Source organism: Peromyscus eremicus, chromosome X (genome assembly GCF_949786415.1).
Source record: "Peromyscus eremicus chromosome X, PerEre_H2_v1, whole genome shotgun sequence".
In the NCBI taxonomy this organism is placed as follows: Eukaryota; Metazoa; Chordata; class Mammalia; order Rodentia; family Cricetidae; genus Peromyscus; species Peromyscus eremicus.
The window spans coordinates 30,939,866-30,954,512 of record NC_081439.1 but is presented as its reverse complement, the minus strand read 5'-3'; the positions used below and the strand labels follow the sequence as shown (position 1 = coordinate 30,954,512).

Sequence of the window (14,647 nt, the reverse complement as noted above, 5' to 3'; positions counted from 1 at the left end):
TTGCCATTTTAAGTTTATGTCCATTGTAAAAAGAAGATACAGACCTAACTTAAGTTAAAAAGATTTCTTCAGGGGCTATATCTTCATAGAGAAATAAATTGTTCATAAAGTCCATCAATTAGTTTTATTTATCTCACTTCACAAGCCTATTGTTCTCCATGATTTTAGTAACAATTAAAGGGGAAATTACATGTTTTTATTCAAACAATGTTCTTTAGAATCACAAAGTCATAAAGCTCAAAGAACATCTAAAGATGATCTACCCTTGCCCCTATACTTTCTCTATGACAAAACAAAGGTCATAGAAGTTAAGTTTATTCTCCCACATCCCTAAGACTGCTCTCATGTTTTATATAAATAATTTTATTCCAGATTCCCAAATTCTATGCTAATATAATGTATTAGTTTTTTAAATTTTTTTTTATTGCACACATTATACTAAGAACGCCTTTCACTGAAAGTAACTGAAAGAGGACATGGAGGAAGAAAAATATTTAATATTATATATTTGAGGGCGTTTTATCTTAAAAAACAAAATGAGTTTGGTAAAGGTAATCAAAAGGTACACAATCATTCAGGAGGAAGTGACCCCTTCATAAGGAGATATGTTCCAAAAGCCTATGCTGTATCTGGGAGGATAGATAGCATCAAATATAGTATGTATAGTATGTATGTATTGTTTTTCCTATACAACCATAATATTGATGAATTTTCATTTATAAATTAAATGAGATTAAAAATAATTAATAGAACAATTACAATTATATACTGATATAATAGTTATATAAGTGCAATTTCCCTCTCTCAATGTATTATATATTTTCAATTTATCAGATATAGTAATCATTTTATGGCTTCTTCTTAGCATATCTGATTTGTTATCACCACTATTTGTACACGTTGGGGCTATTTATAAGTTAAATAGGAGTTGACTGAATACAAGCTCTTGCAATGTCATGACTGTAGTTACTGAGTGGATATCATGTACAGTTTGGCTAAGCTGGACAAAAGGATTATTCATGTCCCTGATGAGTTGGAATGAGATTTTAATCACACTATTCAGAATGGTATGCAATCTCAAATGTAACAATTGTTTGTTTCTGGAATTTCCATTTTATATTTTGGGACTGCAGTTGATCATGTTAGTTGAAACCACAGAAAGTAAACTTCAGATAAAGGGGAAATGCTGTAATGAGAATTTTAAATCATAAGGTTTCTTCATGTAAACCTACAAACAATAGAAATAAGCTTTTAAAAGAAGTCAATATTAGATATAGTACTTACAACTTAGTATGATGTCATCTAACCAGGATGCTAAGCTTGATTTTAATCTTTTCAAAAAAAACATTTATAAAACCAAAGAAAACTCAAGCCAAAACAAACAAAACAAACAAAAAACAACAAAAATACTGGAAACTATGGACACCCAGAATCAATTTGTCAACGAGAAGGAGAAAAGTCACTGTATAGAATACATGAATGGCCTCAAACTAAGTATCACTGGTGGTCAATAAAGGCTTTTCTCCCTGAAATAGTTACAAACATAACTATAATGATATATACACATATGTATGTGAAAAAACCACTTAAGCATATTGTTAAGAATATGCTGGTTTCCAAGATTTCTATTTTCCAGAATATCATTATATGTGGGGAGAAAGTTTAGAGCACATATGATGAAATTAACATTTAGTAAATACATTGTAGTTAAATGCTTACCTGAGCCAGTTTGTTTAGTATGTCTGTGTCTTCCTCATCCATATCAATTTTATGTTTGCTTTCTACAGTTATATTTAAAAAGCTCTCCCTCGAGTTAAATTTATAATTAAGACATTTTTAACCAGTTGAACAAACTATTAACATAATAAAAATTTATCAATGCATTTCATGAATGTTAGCCTAGTGGTAGCACTATCCAGTTGTTTATTCAATTCTTATAACAAGAGATGTGAAAAATGGGAGGGGATGCAATTCATATACATTATAATGTCTAGGGAGATGGCTCAGTGGGTAAAGTGCTTGAGAAGTAAATATAAGGACCTGGGTTCGGATCCCCAGCACCCACACAGAATATTAAGCATGGTGGAACTTGACTGTAATCCCAGTGCTGGGAGAGACAGGTGGTATTGGGGTGCTTGCCAGCTAGTCAGTCTAGGGAGCTCCAGGTTTAGTAAGATACTCTTGTCTCAAAAACGGAGAGAGCAATTGAGGAGGACACTCAATGTTAAATCCTGGCCCCAATATGTGCATACAGTCATGCCTGCCCAGACACACAACTACACATACACAAACACACATACACTACACGTAGACTCACATACAAAAATGTGACTTTATAAAATTACTTACCCAAGGGGAAGGAAGATCTATTAAAACCAGAATAAATCAAAGTAAAACAAACACAGAAAATACCTACTTGAATGGCAGGTAACACTGTGCTTATTGTAAAACTCTTAAATGTCCTTCAGCTAAGGAATATTAATTGGTGAAAGAATGCAACCAATGATTGCCCAATTGAATAGGATAATTCAGGAATTCCCATTTACATCTCTCTCTCTTTTTATTGGTTTGTCTTAAAAGTGGTTTTTATGACACCCTCCTACCAACTTGACCTCTATAGGAAATGAAAAGAAAAGGAGCGTGAGTCTCTGTGGAAATTCCTAGACTTGCACATTTGGAGGCTGCCTCTTTGCCCACATCATCTGCTGTGTGCTGATGGATGATGGCTTTAGTACACATGATATCCCTTACCAGTCCTTCACTTGGTTTAATATTTGCCAGCTGAATCACTTCCAGGTGAGCAGACTGTGAAACCAGAGGATCTGATGACAGAGATATGATGTGGTCACAGACTCCAGAAAGAGTTTTACACTGCAAGTGAAAGAGAGAAGTTATGGTAAACATATGCTGTAAGTAACATACAAATCACCATTTATTATCATTTTTAAAAGTTGTGTTTTCTTTTTATGACATGTCTGTGTGGACATTAGTGCTGGTCCCTCACAGGCATCGGATGTCTCTAGAGCTGGATTACAGGCAGCTGTGAGCTACTCAGTGTGGGTACTGGAAACTAAACACACTCTTCTTCATGCAGCCATCTTGCTAGCCCCTATTATAACTTTTTAAGGAGGAAAACAAAGTGAAAGAATATCAACTGGCATCTGAGTTTTTAAAAGTTCTTATACAAAAGTTCGCATAATACACAAAAGGTATCTATATTTTTAAATTTAAGGATATATTAACTGTATGTCTGGGCATTATTCCAAGTTATAGTTATATATTATTTATATTATTTGATACATCAAGCCTAAATTATTACCTAATAATTTTGATAATCTGAGAGAACCTCTTGATATTGAGGTTTAATTTAATTCAAATTTAACTAAATTCTAAATAATATTAAAATCTGGATTCTTTTACTTAATGACCAGAAAACTTTCAAAGAATGATCAAGGTCCTTGATAGATGCACCACTTGTTTGGTTAATTCTTGCATTTTTCACGACTTTCTGGATCAATTTTACCTTTGTATAAACTTCCTACTTCCATCAGGCAAAACCTTTCAATGACCAGTCAGAAACTTGTCTTATTTTGAAACCGTCTCAGGCAGGGAGCATTTATATTCCAGTCATCTCTAGCTTTCCCCTGTACCCCACTTACCACTCACGTGTTAACACTGCAAATATATCTTTATGTGATCTCAATGAGCATAAGATCAAATAAACAGTTTTGTTTTTACTGAAGGGGTTACTGTTTTGTGGGAAACAATGTATAATACTCCATCTCCACTAGGTTTTACTTGCTCTGTGGTGACTGCATTAGTCTTCCATGAAGGTGATGATTCTCTCTGTCTCATTGGGCTCAGCTTCCCTCTGCTACAGATACTGTCAGGCTAAATTTGCTTCTGTAATGGGACTCATGATTTTGGCATCTGTTTTTCAAGACTGCACTTTAATTGTGGTTATCAGCTCCTAAAGACAGACATTAGTCACATAACACCAATACCCAGAGAAAAAATATGGGCATGAAATGAAGATAGATGTATATAATTACCACACTGACAATGACTTTGTCTGTAAGCAAGTTATATCCTTAAGACTGTTTTCTTCAGATAAAAAATTAAATGAAGCAATGAAGTTTGCTTTATAAAGTTTATAATCTATAATATGCTAATATATATTTAAAACAGCCCAATATAGCTCTTATCCAAAGATAATAAGCAAATACTTACTTGCTTGTCTTACCTATTTTTTTTTTTACCAATAAAGTCCTTAGTTCTTACACATGAGATTAATTAACACACTACTCTCAATTCCATGACCATCTTATAATAAACAGCAATTACACTGGCCAGTCTAGTTGCATAACAATCATAGCAAGTTTACTCCTCTCCCTCTTCCTGATATTAAGGTCTCAGTGCTTTGGCTACAATGAAAGTATTTGCTCTGATAAACACCTACTCACAAGTGATGGTTAGTGTTAATTGCCAACTTGACAATCTAGAATCACCTAGGATATTGGCTGAAGTTATGTTTGTGGGGATTATCTTGATTACATTAATTAATTAATTGAAGTGGGATGACCTGGCCATTATGGGTAGGACTATTCCATAGGCAGGGGATCCTGGATTGTATGAAAATAGGGAAAACTAGCTGAGCAATGACATGTATGCATTCACTGCTGTTTCTGATTATGGATGTAATATTACCAGCTCCATCAAGCTCTAGCTGCTGTGACTTTTCCCATAATGATGGACTATAACCAGGGAACTGTGAGTTAAAATGAATCCTTCTGTGTCAGCCTGCATAATGCTTGTAATAGAGTTGTGAACCACCACACCAGGTTTACATTATTGTTTTAAAACTCAATCATATTTAACATTACCCAAGACTGCATTTTAGAAAAGCAATAAGAGTAGGGAGATACATTGTAATTATTATCTAATATTATTGCTAGCAGAAATTATTTATAGAGTGTCTACAAATGTTTAGTACAATGTAAACTACTTTATATTCATTCCCATTTACTATTCTAACGTCCTGACATAGGTATTATTATAGCCAGCTGAACAGATGTGAGAATTAGGCTAAAAAAACAAGTCATGTTTGCTGATTTGGCAGAATGATCTGAATTCTTAATTATTGTGTTTACTTTGATTATTAGTTATTTACTTGTTTCTAATTAACTTCCCTTTGTATCGTTTTGTCTGCATTAGATGTGTGTTAGATAACACAATTAAAAACATAGTATAATAAAGTTAAATCATATCTCTGAGTGTTTTGCAATTTAAAATAGTTTGGAATATGCCTTTCTTCAAAAGCTTATGTCAATTTTAGCAACAAAAGGGCAATCTTATTATATCTAGAAGATGACTGGTAACCACTTCATAAAGGTCTGTTTTCTTTTTTTCAATATTCATTCCAAAGGATTTCATATCTTCCAAAAGCAAAAAGTAAGAATTTCTTAAAATACGTGCGAAATAAAATTAGAGGCTGATGCTCCCTGGTGGTTCAGTGGTTAGGATTCAGCACTCTCTCAAATAAATCTAAGGGAATATACAATGACAATGAATATTATGGCTACCTAAGATTGTGACAGAGAATTAATGACTGAGTAACAGTGGAAAGGGCTAGTTATGATGAAGAATAATTTAAATGTAAGTGGTTTCAGGTTATTTTTCTACAGGGTAGTTAATATTAATATCAAATATGAATTAACATAATTAATGGTTTGTAATCTTAGAGTATGGCATAGCCCCCCCAACCCGATATGTTCTTGTGAATCAGCTTGTCTATCTTAATATAAAAAATTCTAAAGGGTAAAAAAATCTAGGAAGAACATGTTTGATATAATATGATTTTAAAGCACTTTAGAGAAGCCACAGAATAGCTTCATTTGATTAATAGTAAGTTATAACATTCATTATCTCTGAACTTATCCAATATACTAGATGAAGTTTTACCCATTATATTTTTAAATGGAAATGTATCAAGTGATCTGAACACAAACCACAGTGAAAAGCTAAGAGATGGGAAAATCTTACATTAACTGCAGAGCACACCCAGGCATGATTAAGTTACGTGAAATAGTTTTGTTTTTACAAATAACTGTTGTTCTGCTCAGTATTCTTCAGAATATATTGGAGTAAGTAAATGGAAACAGGATTCTAATCCATCTGATCTCATTAAAAACAAAACAAAACAAAACCAAAAAAATCCAGGTATATTAGGTTAAACAAAAGGCTTTACCAAAAACAACTTCTACTTTTCACATCTATAAATGTATACAAATGAAAAAAAGGTATAAAATTACAAAACCACAATAAATTAAGAAATCAACAAATGGCATATACATATGATTTAATACACACATAATTTAAATAACTCAGGCTTATTATCAGTTACACATACAAGAGTAAGTTTTAATGTGGGAAATGCTAATTACTGATATAAACATTTTTCAATTATAACAGTTTAGAGAATAGAGTATGCTTTTATTTTACTATTTTGTTTGGATATTAGAATAATTGAGTATAAATCTTGCCTGTATCTCTGTCATTTTGGGATGAAATTTGTATAAAATATATATTGATTCAAATGATGAGAATTCTGAATGGTAAATTTTATTTGGAAATATAAATATAATACTTAGTATCTCAGTGCTTGACAGATCTTTGTTAAACTAGAAATTCTTTTTATCACATTTATTTGTGAGTATGTGAGTATATGCATACACACAGACACACACACACACATACACACATACAAACACATGCATGTGCACACCATAGCAAGCATGTGGATTTCAGAGGATAAGTTCTGGAAGTTGTTTTTTTTTTTCCACCAAGGAAAAAGATCAATTTGTCAGGCTTTCTGGCAACCATCTTTATCCACTCAGCCATCTCATTGGACCCTGAGCTAGAAATTCTATACTTCTACCTATAGTACATCATTAAAATATAAGGTATAATCAATTATGGATAACTCTGAATGAATAAAGTTCAGGAATAAAATTTAAGTTTGTTTTTAAAATTTTTTATTTCATATACATATTTCCCAACACAGGAAGAATTTAGTTATATGAGTAAAGACAACTGAAAGACAATTTTAACTTAAAAACTAATGTAACAGAATAATAAATTTCACTGTGATGTCAAAATTATATCTATGTCTAGAAAGGACTGTTTCAAATATCTTCAGGAATCAACTATAGGTACAAGTAAATAAAATTCATGTAGACACATTCTTCTAAGGCCTCCAAACCCTCTTTTAATTTCTCTGTTTTAAAATAGGGTAGTGGAGAAAAAAGCACCACAACATGAAATGAACCTGCCATGACCATAATCATGCCTGCATTAAGGCCATTCATATAATCAACAATCACAGAGTGTATGTTATGCGAATTAAATGCCAATTGCAATGCTTGTGGGTTCCACAGCTTGGAGTAGTGTTTCTAGTCATTTATTTTAGGTTGTAACCTTAGCACCACAAACATTAAGCATGTTACATTTGTAGTTCCTGAAATCATAGAAGAAGCAATAACCCCCAAGACCCTGTGAGTTAAAAATACTAATTCAAAACTCATAGCACTCAAATCATCTTTCTTTCTAAACTCTTACACTAAAATGTATAGGTCCTGACAATAACTGATAGCATCTACTCTGTCACAAAAACTTCTAATTGTTGAAATCCTCATGGTCACAGAATTTCAATAAATATAACTGCAAACTTTTGTTCAATCTTCCTAAATGACACATGGGGATCCTGAGAGGTCAAACAACCTGTACAAGTTGACAGAGTTAAAGGCAGAGTAAAAGCAAACTGCCACAAATCTTGATGCTCAATAAAGTATTCGTCCTCCAATGACATGCCAGCTCTTACAAAATAATAAGTTAGAGGTGGAAATATAGTATTCTACATTTAAATTTAAATGATCAAGTGAAATGTCTTCAAAATTATTCTCTCTTGATTACCATTCTCTTTTTTTTTAAATTTTTTTAATTTTTATTTTGCAATACAATTCAGTTCTACATATCAGCCACGGATTCCCTTGTTCTCCCCGCTCCCGCCCCCCTCACCTTCCCCCCAAGCCCGCCCCCCATTCCCACCTCCTCCAGGGCAAAGCCTCCCCCAGGGACTGAGATCAACCTGGTAGACTCAGTCCAGGTAGGTCCAGTCCCCTCCTCCCAGGCCGAGCCAAGGGATCCTGCATAGGCCCCAGGTTTCAAACAGCCAACTCATGCAATGAGCACAGGACCCGGTCCCACTGCCTGGATGCCTCCCAAACAGATCAAGCCAATCAACTGTCTCACCCATTCAGAGGGCCTGATACAGTTGGTGACCCCTCAGCCATTGGTTCATAGTTCATGTGTTTCCATTCGTTTGGCTATTTGTCCCTGTGCTTTATCCAACCTTGGTCTCAACAATTCTCGCTCATATAAACCCTCCTCATTCTCGCTAATTGGACTCCCAGAGATCCACCTGGGGCTTAGCCATGGATCTCTGCATCCAGATCCCTCTACGTAGTTGGATGAGGTTTTTAGCTCGACAATTAGGGTGTTTGGCCATCCCATCACCAGAGTAGGTCAGTTCGGGCTGTCTCTCGACCATTGCCAGCAGTCTGTTGTGGGGGTATCTTTGTGGATTTCTGTGGGCCTCTCTAGCACTTTGCTTCTGCCTATTCTCATGTGGTCTTCATTTACCATGGTCTCCTATTCCTTGTTCTCCCTCTCTGTTGTTGATCCAGCTGGGATCTCCCACTTCTCCAAGCTCTCTTTCCCTCGACCCTCGCCCTTCACTACCCCCACTCATGTCCAGGCTGTTCATGTAGATCTCATTCCATTTCTCTGTCATTGGGCGATCCCTGTGTCTTTCTTGGGGTCCTGTTTCCCAGGTAGCCTCCCTGGTGATGTGAGTAGCAGTCCAGTCATCCTTGTTCCACATCTAATATCCTGCTATGAGTGAGTACATACCATGTTTGTCTTTCTGAGTCTGGGTTACCTCACTCAGGGATGCTGGAGAGGATGTGGAGCGAGTGAGGGGAACTCTCCTCCACTGCTGGTGGGAATGCAAGCTTGTACAACCACTTTGCAAATCAATATGGCGCTTTCTTAGAAAATTGGGAATCAATCTCCCCCAAGATCCAGCTATACCACTCTTGGGCATATACCCAAGGAATGCTCAACCACACCACAAGAGCACTTGTTCAGCTATGTTCATATCAGCATTGTTTGTAATAGCCAGAACATGGAAAGAACCTAGATGCTCTTCAACTGAAGAATGGATAAACAAAATGTGGTACATATACACAATGGAATACTACTCAGCAGAGAAAAACAATGACATCATGAGGTTTGCAGATTACCATTCTCTTTTTTGGTTTATTTAAAAATTTCTAAGTTTTTTGGTTTGGTCTGGGTTTAAATTGCAATTTGTCATGGACTTGTGATTGATACACATCAGCAGCAGCTCAGAGGCTTAAAATAACACAGTATCCCGTGGGTTCTGTTAGCTAGGAATCCAGATACTAGACTCAGGTCTTCCTTTGTGGATTATGGATTTGCAAGCCTGTCAGATGACAACAGGGCTAAATATCCAAAAGAAAGGCTTACGAAGACAGAGAATCTGCTTTATGTTCATTTTGGTCATTGGCAGACTTCATTTCCATGTGGCTATATTACTGAAGTCTCCATTTTCTTTCTTCCTGTCATCCAGGGATTATTCTTAGCTTCCAAGAGTTGTCGTCCGGTCTTGGTTACATGGAACACTTCATAGGACACCTTATAATAAGCTATCTGGCTTTTACAAGGCCAACAGAAGATTTCTTGTCTTATTTGAGACATTTAAAAAGGGCTTACAAAAGGTTAAGTTCGTCAAAGATAATTTCTTTTTTTTCTATGATATCCAAGTCAAATGATAAAGGGTTTTAAACATATCTGAAAAAAAATCTCTTCACTTTTGTCACAGAACAAAACCTGAGCATGTGGAAGTAGAATTCTTTGTATCTTCTGATCTCAACTACACTCAAGAATTGCTAATTATATGCCAGGAGCATAGATCTTGGTGGCCATCTTAGAATCCTACTCACCATAGACACAAATGGAAAATTATCAACAGAAAGTCACTGAAATAATATGTATTCCTTTCTGAATCACAACATTGGATTTTTGTTCTCATAGAAGGGCTGCCATATGAGACTGATGAAGAACTTGGGACTGAATTCCAGCTTATAACTCACTAGCTGCATGAGATGGGCAAATTTCTTAATCCTTCCAAAGTATCTAAGTTCTGTCACACATACACATTTGAATACAAAAAAGACAGTGCCTACTCCTCTGCATTAGGGTGGGGACCCAGTCTAAGCTAGAAACCAGAACTAGATCTAGTCTATTTATCTGCTTTTTGTGACCAGGAAGCAGTGGCAAGTAGGTTTGTGGTGGGTCCCCAAGGAGATGACATCCAATAGAGCAGTGGTTCTCAACTTGTGGGTCATGACCCCTTTGGTTGAATGATCCTTTCACAGAGGTCACATATCACATATATGCATATCAGATATTTATATTATGATTCAAAACAGCAGCAAAATTACAGTTATAAAGCAGCAACGAAATAATTTTATGGTTGGTCAGCACAGCATGAGGAACTGCATTAAAGTGATGCAATTAGGAAGGTTGAGAACCACTACAATAGAGGGTATACTACTTCATAGGCTCAAAGATGACAACAAGTTAGAATATCAGTGAATTCAAGATGAGGTTATTAAGAAGGTAACTTAATTGTGCCTTGGGAGTTAGATTCAAATAGAATGAGCTGGATGAGCTCAGTAATTTAGAGACTATATCACATATATATATATATATATATACACACACACATATACATACACATATATATGTATACACACACACATATATATTTATATTACTTTTAGGTAATTAGGGACCAAACAGCTGAAACCTCTAAGCAATATTTCCACATACACTCAAGAAGTTTGTAGGTGGCCTGTGTGGTTTTGCGGAGATAAGTACTACACATACTGTGACAGTTAGGAATTAATTAATTGTCAGCTCCAAATTTACTCTTCAGTGCCTTTTCTATGGGTAATGGACGGGCATTTCCTCCTTTACATTGGGCACAATGTTATATTTTTGGTCAGTAGAGGGCAATGCAGGGACACTGCAGGGGGAAAGAAGCCTTCTCTTCCGGATTCTCATGGGCTATACATTAAATTTTCTTGTTTCCAATTTAGGGTCTATAAATGATGCTCATTTTTTTGAGGACTCCAGATAATGTTCTGCTCTAACCACATATCTAGACCATTTATGCCTATCTCTCAGCAACTCTGCAGCTCTGTCTGGGTTCTGAGGCTATTGTAATATGCTCTCTTGAACTCTTACTACAGCAGCAACCAAAATTTTGCTATAAGATCTTCCACCATCTTCATTTGCCTATATTGTGAAAAGTCGTATCTCCTGTTCTGACATTTGTGGGCTAGCTCTGATCTAGGCAAACCTATGAGGCTACAATCACACCTTCTAAGCCCTGGGGCCAAGTGCTCTGCTTGCATAAGGTGTTTTTTCCTGGGTACTCATTTCTCTTAGGGTTCAGGAATGGTTAGGATTCCCTTTATATCATAACAGAATTCTCAATATAGGTTAATAATTATTTGTACCAAACTTCCCTTGTTTATGTTACTGTGAAATTTTTGTTTCTATATTGATTCAATTATCTTGAAAACTGATTTTACAGCAACTTAGCTGTACTTTTAAAAATCTAGTGTCTTTGATTACATACAGAATGGTACAAGATAAATATTTTCCTCAAACTTATCACTTTACATGGCCACTTGCATTCGCATGATTTTGTGAGTTTATCATAAAATAGATGTGGCATTTAGACCTAAGAAATTACAGCTAGTCCAAACCCTCAAGTTAATTAGAAAGGCTAATTTAAGCTTCTTCACACATAGTGTAAAACTAGAGTCAGGACACCATTTTTTTAACCTCTCATCAGTGCCATTTCTACTACATTATGTTACTACTCAATATAAACAAATACTTTATGTAGACAATGATTATACCCTCAGAGTCGGTCTAAATATTAAAACATTCTGTGATGTATAATACATTCAGCAAATATAACATCACCAAGAAAATTTACATAAATATACTACTGTCTCATACATTGTCTATAAACATCATAAAAAGAAACAGTAATACTAGGTTATCTCCTTTATGTAGGTTGCATTTTTTTAAGAATACAAGTTTCTCCTGTTGTCCTTGGAAAGGCAAACATTTTCTACTTCTATCATATTATACTTGTATTTCTCTTTTGTCCTTTGGCATAAGTAACAGGTACAAAGGAGTTAATTTTTAAAAAGATTTATTTTTATTTTATGTATATGAGTGTTTAGTTTGTATGAATGTCTGTGCAACATGAATGTGCCTGGTGCCTGAGAAGGCCAGAAGAGGGTACTGAATCCCCTGGAACTAGGGTTACAGATGATTGGGAACTACAATGTAGGTGCTGGGAACCAAACCCAGAATCTCTGCAAGAGTAGCAAGTGCTCTTTATGTTCAGCCATCTCTTCAGCCCACAGAGATTGATTTATAGTTAAAATACTTTCTAATGTTACTAATAAGCAAAGTGTCAAAATCCAATACAATACTCCAGAAACCAATTTCTGGCTCAGTAATAGCATTACCATATATCTTTAGGTTGATTACAAGGGGTGAACTGGGGCCAAGTTAGCAGGATTACATTAACTGTAATATATGTCAAGCAGCATCCTAATGCTTTTCATCTATAAAACTCAATATTAGAAATCATATTAATGAGAATAACTAGAACTTATATGCCTAAATGTGATAGTCACAATGAAATTTCAAGCATGCAAAAATTCAATTTACATCTGGACCAAGATAGCAACTTTAAGAGAGGATTCTGGGTTAAAACTGATAAAAGCTGCTTTTTCACAGATCAGAGAACTCCTGAAGATCAATATAAAGAACTATATGAATTTGAAAGTCATTAGCATTTTACTGAATTCACGAAAGCTCTAAAGATTGATGTGATCACTTCCAGTACATTATGGGGCATGCAGCTACACGAGTACTTAAATAATCTTTAAGGTTTGGGATATTTAGCAGAGGAAAGCTGTTATATAATGTGCCATATCAATGTGAGGACAAAGACTAAAATGACCACTTTACTTCCTTTGACAGGCCCCTCTCTTATAGCCAACTGTTGGTCTTATGTACATCAGTCTAGACAGCAGAGAATGCACAAGAACTTCAGATCAGATGGATTTTTAGAAAAACTAATAAACTTGCAGATGTGAAAAATTATACAAAATGTTTATAAAGTAAAACAAATACCTAACATGCAGAAAGTACTCAAATTCATTACAAAGTTAAATAAGTGTAGAAAAAAAAGTTTGGAGAGGAGATAAAAAGGAGAAAAGAGGAGAGGGAGGCAGAGAGAGGGAGAGGGAACAGAGGAGGGCAAAGGGGAGGAGGGAGGAGAGAGAAAAGAGGAGAAGGAAAAGGAGGAGCACAGTTTTGAATAGTAAAGCACTAAAAAAATAGGAAAGTATGCATTATTCTTCCCATTTTGTACAAAGATCACACTGTTGGTTAAGGTAAAAAATGTTATTTGGTTTCAGAATAGTTTTTGGTTTAAGCAGTGTGACTTTAATGAACTCACAAGGCCTAGGATTTTTCAAGAGATTATCAAAGCTGAGAAGTCTTTCAGGCTTACAAATGAGAACAGTAGGATTACAAGAAGCACAGTGAGACTGAAAAAGGCCAAGGTCTAAAATAGCTTTTCCAAATGCAAAGACTACAGTGAAAGGTGGGAGTGAGGAATAAAAGCATGGAACTGAAGAAAGTTCCCAGATTCTCTGATGCTACTTTATCATATAAAACAAAGATTTAAGCAAAACAAAACAGATAGTCCCAAACATGCCAAGGAACATGTAATACAGAAGGGGCCTCACTGGGGGAAATGTCATATTTACAGGTATAAGAAAATGTTGATCACTCCAGTATATAGTACATTAATTATCTGCAATGTGCTTCATGATCTCATTCTGTTTTTGACAATTGGATCTAATGGCACCCCCCAAAAGCCCAAGTTGTTCAGTATCCTTTTTTCTTTGTCATATTTTACATTAATACACATCCCTTTTCAACATTACAAGCCAATTCCCCTTCCACAATACTTTTCATAGATTACTCTGATTTTAAAGATGAGAAATATGAAATATCAAAATTGTCCCTAAGCCTTATTCAAGCCAATTTTGACTATTTTACCCATATGAATATGAAACTAACCCTTAAATACCATCAGAAGTATGGATACAGTAGAATAAAATATATAATTTACTTGTTTTTTTATAAGCATATTGTAAACTAATTGAAAACAAGGAATTACTTGAAGCTAAAATTTCAGCTCTCATCTTTCTAAGCAAATGTAAATACTACTATTCCAGAATATTCACTTTTAAAATTTTAATAGTAATGATTTACTCTATGCTTATGATTTCCTTAGCATTACAATTTAGAATCTATCCTTTAACACTGATCAATGAATATTTTGGGACTTTCATATAATTTAGTCATAAATTATATATTCCTGAACAATTTCAGA

At 34.9% G+C, this 14,647-nt stretch overlaps 1 protein-coding gene across 1 annotated transcript in view; it reads right to left on the bottom strand.

Annotated features, from left to right (window-relative positions):
• The window catches only part of Cnksr2 (connector enhancer of kinase suppressor of Ras 2), a 237,507-nt gene that overhangs the window by 125,925 nt on the left and 96,935 nt on the right, over positions 1 to 14,647 (bottom strand). Inside the window, exon 6 of the mRNA XM_059251058.1 lies at positions 2,752 to 2,871. Within this exon, the coding sequence (XP_059107041.1) occupies positions 2,752 to 2,871 (120 nt within the window). The remainder of the gene's footprint in view (positions 1 to 2,751; positions 2,872 to 14,647) is intronic.